General features: G+C 31.0%; 1 protein-coding gene across 1 annotated transcript; it reads left to right on the top strand.

The window, feature by feature from the left end:
- The first annotated feature begins 1948 nt into the window (after positions 1-1948).
- Positions 1949-8139, top strand: LOC110116379 (receptor-like cytosolic serine/threonine-protein kinase RBK1). Its single transcript, XM_028697381.1, is given in 12 exon segments — positions 1949-2199; positions 2291-2338; positions 3156-3596; positions 5212-5478; positions 6506-6639; positions 6717-6732; positions 6735-6791; positions 6977-6992; positions 7681-7731; positions 7733-7793; positions 7877-7921; positions 7923-8139. Coding segments are annotated over 12 exon segments (1266 nt in total). The 5' UTR covers positions 1949-2183; the 3' UTR covers positions 8037-8139.
- The last annotated feature ends 221 nt before the right edge of the window (positions 8140-8360 follow it).

The raw sequence follows: 8360 nt of genomic DNA, 5'->3' as shown, positions 1-8360 counted from the left end.
AAGAAAACAAAAATAACGTAAAAATATCCTGACGAATTTTGCATTAGGATGTATATGATTGCTCTTGAATTTACATCAATGTAATTTACATCAGAATGTATTTAATTGCTCTTGGATTTAAGTCAAAATTACTTCTTATATATGATATCATGAACTGCACTAATCTCAGTGCAAATCTAACGACATGCATGCTCATCCTAATGTAAATGACGTTGGGATATTCTTAAGTAATTTTTTTTCATAAAAAAAAATAATGAGAAAAAACTAAGTAGGATGAGACAACCCTTAGACCTCCATTTATATTTGTGTAATATTAATCATTGTTAATTGCACTAATCTTAAAGAATATTCAAGAGATGTAAGTCTGAAATTTTAGTTAAAATAAATATTATTTTTGTCTAATATACCCCTCTAAATCATCAAATTGCACAAATCTTATTTATAGTCACCACAATAATAAAATAAAAAATAAAAAATCCTCTTTGTGACAAATATAATTATTTCTTAACCTTGCCCTTATATATGAACATGACATTTGGCAAACATTTTAAATTAAATGACAAATAATGTCTTAGCTTAATTGCTTAAATTAATTATGTAACGAAAACACTAACAAACAACCAGCCCAATAAAATGTAAACACGTGTCCATAATTTGAATTAGGATACATCATGCTCTCTAATCCAAAGACTAAAAAGGCAATGATAGCATTATAATAAAGTAATTAAATTTATTAATTATATCATTAATGCCATATTCACCCATCAAAAGTTGATTTTGAGGCTTAATGCACTCAAATATCAAATCCCATTGGGCCCACCAACCTCCTCTTTTCAAAATTCATATATTAATATATCACAAATGATTTAAACAATTTATTTAAAATAATAAAATATTTATTTAAAAGAAACATTATAATATCGGAAATTATTTTTATAAAGCAAAGTCTTACTGTCTTATAATTTATATTGAATGTATTAATATTTAAAATAAAAATATCAAAATTGTGATATATTTTGTGTAAGAAATTATAAAATATTTTGTTAGTAAAGTTATAATTTTCAAATACTTTGTAAATTTTCTCCATTGATTTCACCCGCTATGATCCCACATCCGTCACCTATTGCTCGACACCATGGTCGCCCACCACTGTCACAGTCAACCACTGTCGGTACCTGTTGTTATTGTTGCTCGCTCGTCACCACTACTATCATTGTCTACCAGCAATAGCCATTGTTAGGATTTACACTACATTTATTTATTTAAAGTCTAATCATATGCATTGATTTTATAAAAAATTCAAATACATTGTATTTCTTCTACACTATATTTTATTTTACTATGCATTCCTTTTTTTTAGCAAAGCTACCCGCTCCTTAATTATCCAAAAGAGGGATTTACATTCATTCCATTGAATTATTTATATTTTTACTAATTTAATACATAAATCTTTGTAATAATTTATATAACATCAAGATTTATTTAGGACATTAGTAACTTTTTGTAAATTTAATTGTAAAATTGTTGTGAAAAAATAAAAAATTGAAATCACAAATGTTTTAATTTTTTTAATGTCAGACATCAATTTTTTTTTATAATTATTAAATCTTCATAAATCTTATGATAAAAAGTAACTTTTTTTTCTAAAAATAAGAAAAAAAAGTAAAACAGTAAAATATTGCTCTGAATAATACTAATTCACATAAAAAAATTTCACAAATTCTATCTAATTAAATAAATAGATAAAAATATATTAAATATATAAATATATAAGAATTTGTTGATATATATGAATTGGGTGATATTTAAATACATAAGATTTAGGTTCTAGAAAATCATTTGTATGTAAATATTTATTTGATTAATATACTTCTATTTAATTATTCTTTTAAATTTCCTTCAAATAGGCCAGTCTTCCCGGCCATTGACAAGCAGTACTTTAAAGGAGCCGGCTTTGTCAATTTCGGATTTCCATGCGCCATCTCCGGTCCTTTCCCTTTCCAAGTTCCCTCCTTTCCTTTTTCTCTCCTTTGGGAGGATAATCTCATTTTGAAGGAAAAACTAAGCTCTCTCTAAGTTCAACAAGAAAAATCTTCTTTGCTTCCATGTCTTAAACTCCGAGTTTCTCCTCTTCTACAAGGTTTGCTTATAGTAGGAGAGTTAAGGGGAAGCCAAGAGAAGCAATGGCTTCCAAGAAAGGTTGGTTCTTTTTTCTATTTGTTGGGATGGGAACAGGGAAAGCATATGAGATGCTTCAATGGCGCTGATAAGCTGTTTACTCTTTTTCCAGAGCTCGGCCAAGAAGAACCGCAGAGGCCTTTGGTGGGATTTGAAAAAGGTCAGATTTTTATTTTTTTATTTTGGCTTTCAGGAGGTGAAGTGTGATGTTGTTGAGGTGTTCCTCTTCATTGGAGAAGATTCAGCGAAATGATTCAGCTTTTTTTTGGATTCTTTCCAGTATTTGCGTTTGTTTTTCCTTATATGCGTTTTTCTCTTTAACTGGTTTGAATTTTGATGCTTTATGGAGGAAACCAGTGAAAGCAGTGAAGGTGAGAAAATTACAGTAAAATATTCCCGACGAAAACAGGAAAAAAGAAAAAGCCGAAGTTCCATTAATCTTTTATTTTTTCGATGCTAAGACTTTTCCTCCCTTTCATTAACCAATTTTTTAGTGTTCAAAGGGAAGTAGGAAAACATTTGAAACCTGACATCTGCTATGCAGTAATTTATGTTATTAACTGATGCCATGTATTTGGTTCTCTGACACCTTCACAAAACAAAATTTGTTCTTTTGTTTGTTTTGTTTTGTTTGGTAATGATTACCGTTTAGTGACCAATCATAGATTTAATGCAGAATGAGATCCCATTTCAGGACCTTCACAATAATTTTAAATTTTTTTTTAACTGATTGTTAGTTAGGTCGTCTTTGAAATAACTATAACATAAATTTTCAAGATTCCATTACATAGTTAAAGAAGATTGGACCAAGCTCACTGTAGTAGATAGATAACATCATTATTTTAATGACATGATTATTTATAAACCAAATAGTGCCTACACCGTCAATAATAATAATAAAAAAGATGAAAAGATTTTTGTTTTTCCCTCAATTGTGTCCTCCCCTGTTTACCACCATTCATAATATCTCATCAAAGTTGCAGGAGAAAACAAAGAAAGCTCCAAAACGGAGTCTGAAGAGAACAGCTCAGATGGCTCATGTCAAAACTCTCCAAGAGGAGTTTTAGAGACTCCAACATCAAGTGTTCATTCTGACAGTGGAAGCAGCAATGAGAGCTCATCCTCCATAGATAGATCACTAAGTCCTGAAGGGACTGTACTGGAATGTCACAGTTCTCAGTGGAGAAATCTGATAGGTGGGTTATTGCAGAGGAAGAAGAGAAGTATCATGAGGTTGTCGACCTTTCCGCCAGCCATGAAAGCCTCATGCTTGGAGAGGAAGTGCTTGGGGATTTCTCAGAGCGGCGAAGAACAATCCAAGGGTGGATTAGTTCAGCTGGAGATTCCTATGAGGAAGCCATGTTGGAGGAATTTCGATCATCAGGAGCTTGTGGTGGCGACAGATAACTTTAGTCATGGTAAATTCATATAAATGCTATTTATAAACTAGCAATATCAATTCTGTTTGATCGTGAGAAAAATAGCTGTAAAGTGAAGTATTTTCATGCAAAATTAGTTTGTATTTCACTGTTCAATTTCTTAAAAAATCTACTGAACATACCCGCAGTTCATCCGGTGTATTCATTTAACCAGATGCGTTTTTTTTTAAATATTTAACCAAAAATTAGTTTTATTTAATGTCTTTGAAAGTTGTTCCTGTAGTTTGAACTTTGAAGAATGTCAAAATTAGTAGTTGTTGAAAACATACGCAGGAAAGAATAGAAGTAGTTCTTAAAAGATCTCATCTTTAATATAAAGTATTTAGTTTATTATAAGTTAATGAATGTTTAGCTCTTAATCCTATGATTATTAAATTTAAGTTTCAGTACTATGACTGACTGTATTTGACTTTGCTAGCAAGATTCTTACAGTACGTGGATTGAACTATTCGGCAGTTCCTTTTAGTTCTGAGTAGTTGAGGGACTTACCAATTGTACTGGCTCTCCTATCTCATGAAATAACACATATATGTTTTAATTTAAGGAGCAGGAATTTTCTGCTAACCCACTTTTCCATTAACGTAAAAAATTAGAAATAAGTTTAGCTGAAACTTAAAGAAACTCTCTATGGTGATAATATAACGGTACATTTATTCAAATCAATAGATTCCAAGTTCAATGGGTGTATACACTAAACCTGATCATTTTAACTTAGTCTAAGTGTAAAATTACAGAAAAAAATATAGAAAAGTTCAAATTTTGAGCTTTTTAATGGTATTTTAATTGAAATCGCTTAATATAAATAATTGACAATCTGATTTGTCTACATGCGTGATTATATCTTATTTGATATCCATCAATACCTGTTTTTAGTGCTCTGCACATCTGATATTTTGAATTTTCTGTCCTGTTTTGGTAGGTTTGCTTAGATCATAACCTGCATGTGCCAACTTGGTATATTTATTGAGGGTTATATCAGCCTTTAACATTAGTAGTCCTAACAAAATCATAAATACTCTTAAAGTTGATTTTAAATTATGGTACCTGCTTCACCAGTGTCACAGATCATGGTAGTTCTCCTACTTGGAAGTGTTCATTCAAGTTTTTTCTTCTATGTAAACTTGCAGAATTATAAAATGTGTTTTACTCTTTTAGTTGATGTATAATATTTCTAATCTTAAATTCATCATGAATATTTATATTATTAATATATTTAAGCTTCGTTTGGGACGGTTTGGTTTTCTAGTAACATTTTTTTTTTAAATTTTGTGTACTAGAAAGTTGCTTTAAAAAGTATTAAAAAAGCCGCCCCAAACGAAGCCTAGTTTCTTACCATTTCTTATATTATCAATTTATGATTATAGCAAAGTATATGTAATTCAGTAACATATTGATAAAAAAAAAACCTCTGTTTATTGGATTTTTTTGTACATTTAGATGTATTGCTTTGATTATGATTCTATGCTTTTGCTTTTGTTTAATTTAAATGTCTCTTTTCTCTTCTATTTTGTTTGACCTCTTACAAGATTTTTATTTCTTCTCTAACTTTCTATGTTCATCCTTTAATTTTTTTTCTCATTTACAAATTTGACAGAGAATTTGATTGGAAAGGGAGGACATGCAGAGGTCTATAAAGGCTGTCTTCCTGATGGCCAACTAGTGGCTGTGAAGAGGTTAACTAAGAAAGACAAAGAAGAAGAGAGAATCGGCGATTTCTTATCGGAGCTCGGAATCATTGCCCATGTTAATCACCCAAATGCTGCACAGCTTCTTGGATTTGGAGTTGAGGGAGGCTTGCATATGGTTCTCCAATTCTCTCCACATGGAAGCTTGGCTTCTGTGCTTCATGGTATATTATTCAGTACATGCATTGATTTTCAGTAACCTGCATTTGTTCTCCTCTATTGGTTCCTATTGAGATATATCCCTTTGTTTCCTTTCCTTGTCCAGCCATAGTTTAACTACATCTTAGTATGAGAAAATTCAAATTAGCAAAAAAAATTTTCCAAATCTTTGAACTGAAGAGCCAATTTTTTGTCTTAAATCATAGATGTTTGGCCTATGGGCACAAACAAGTTAAGGCAGGATCAAGCCACTTCTAACATGTGTTTTAGCCTGACTAATTAATTAAGTATGAATTTGAGTTCAAGCTTAAATCTATGAGTTTTAGCGAGTTCACAAGCTGACTCTTTTATGATAAAAGAGTGAATTCAAGTAGCTTTTATGATAAAATAATGAAAATAAGAAAAAAATTAGAGTAGAGGTAAAAAAGAAATTATTTGAAATATGAAAAAGAGATAATTTTAAATAAAATTTGATAACTTTGGAATTAAAATCTTTGAATTTTAATATATTTTAAGTATATTTTATATGATCAATTTCTTAAGCTAGTGAGTTTACGGTGTTACCTCAAACTTTATTTGTTAGCTCATTGAGCTCTATTCATGCTCTATTTATTAACTAGAGCCCGAATCAACTTGACTCAATCAATTACAACGCTAGTTTATGGCTTGAAAGTGCAACTTTCGGTTGCCTCTATTGGGATATGGAAATGGAGGTCCATCTGTTTGAATAACTTAAACAAAGTTTAATTTGCATCATCGAAATTGTTTTTTTGGGGACAATCTATTGTGTTTAGACTCTTTAATACAAAATATATTGATAGTGTTATATGAAATAAAATCATCAAATTCATACACAAAATACAAGATATTCCATATCTCACTTGATATATATCATTATGAAGTCGCAGAAAGATGCACATATAAAATGGTAAACTTATAAACATATTTATCATATAATCAAAGGTTAAGAACAAAAAAAGAAGCCAAACTCTCCCTTATCTAGTTAAGAGAATTCAGTTCTACAGGTTCTAGAGAAATCTCAAGTGAAGGTCAGGTTTGAGATTGCTTTGGGAATAGCAGAAGGGCTTTGCTATCTTCATGAAGGATGCCAAAGGCGTATAATCCATAGAGATATCAAAGCCTCCAATATACTTCTCACTGAGGACTATCAACCTCAGGTGAAAAAACCACAATTATCATATAATCTTCTATACTTTCATGTATGTTTTCAAACACAACTCTGTTTTAAATGCAGATCTCAGATTTTGGCCTTGCAAATGGCTTCCAGACAAGAACCATCATGTTGTGTTTCCCATTGAAGGCACTTTGGGTGAGATTGATAATTGGAAATGGATAGAAATTTTTTTTTGCCTTAAAAATATTAAGTGACATTTTCTATGGCTTAGATATATGGCGCCTGAGTATTTCATGCATGGAGTGTGAATGAGAAGACTGATGTCTTGCATTGGTTGTTGCTGCTTGAGCTATAACTGGCAGGAGGGCGTTGATCCTCAGAGAAGCTTGGTGAATGGTATATTCATTATTCCCCACATAGTTTAATAAACATACTCTCTTTGGCCTTTTTATTGAATATTACACATTGCGCTCATTTTCATGTGTGTTATTAGTATAAATACTTGTAAAAAAGAATATATATGACCCGTATAAACACTTGCCATATAAATGGATGAAAATACGACAAGAAAAAAAAACTGCTTGTATTCTATTATGAATTTCAATATGTTGGTGAGAATTGAACAATGGGGGAAGGCGAAAGAATTTTGAGTGTTTTATAAGAAATATCCTCTTTTCTAATAAAACACGCAATCAATGTTGAACCAAGTGCTTTAGTCATTATAATAAAATCAAAAGCTGGAATGTAAGAGTTTGGCGGCAAAAGAACATAGTTTTCCTTCTAACATCAAGAAATTTGTAAATAATGTAAGTTGCTCTAAAACAAATGAGAGATTTATAAAAAAATTTGAGTTATGATAATTTAAAACATTAGATTTCCTATAATGAGTTTTATCACTCCATTGTTTGAAAGTATGCAAAATTCCCCTTTAAATCCTGACAACAAACCAAGTAAGCAAAGCCAAAAGGTAACAATCAATTCAAACTAAATACAGTATTTGCACATTCATAAACTCACTATTTACAACAAACCTTACATCCACACTTTGCTTATTAGGCAAAGCCTTTTGATGCAAAATTCAAAGCCTGATAGATCCTTCATTGGAGATGATTCTGATTCTGAAACAACTGAACTTATAATTCTGTAGCTACAATGTGCATTCATCATATCTCAACTTCCAGGCCTAGCATGAGTAATGTAAGCACTTAAGCATGTTTTAAACTCTTAGCTTTAGATCAGGTATTTATGTATAGTTGATGAGTTTCTGCTATGGAATTCAGGTGGTTCAGCTTCTAAGGGGAGAAGTAGGAACACAGGAGTTATGGAGGAGATTCGAAGCCAAGGTCGCCGTTACTTGATGCCTGTGAGTTTGTAGATTATACTTGTTCGAGGTATCTAAGTGATCTCCACCGGCACAAGCAGCTGGCATTGGAGCAATGAAATTAGATATAGGGGTTCTGTAAAGGTGTTCAAATGGTGATTTTTAACTGTTGTTGTATTGTGTTTGTTTATAAGTCTTGCAAAGAAGGAATAGCTCAAGTCAATGAAATTTTGACAACTACTAGGTTTCTTCCTTGTTTGGACATTTTTTTTTTGTTTAAGGCCATTTAGTCTCCCTAAAACTATTAAATAGAAGATGGCAAAAAATGTTTAGTTTAGGTAAAATATTGACTAAAGTTGGTAAGTGAGAAAATTTATTGGATTGTATTGAGATAATGCAATATAAATTCTATTAGTTATTATGTCTATATTATCTCAAAACTA

The sequence above is a fragment of the Dendrobium catenatum genome, unplaced genomic scaffold (genome assembly GCF_001605985.2).
Source record: "Dendrobium catenatum unplaced genomic scaffold, ASM160598v2 fragScaff_scaffold_920, whole genome shotgun sequence".
Taxonomy (NCBI): domain Eukaryota; kingdom Viridiplantae; phylum Streptophyta; class Magnoliopsida; order Asparagales; family Orchidaceae; genus Dendrobium; species Dendrobium catenatum.
This window is presented reverse-complemented; position numbering and strand designations above follow the sequence as displayed.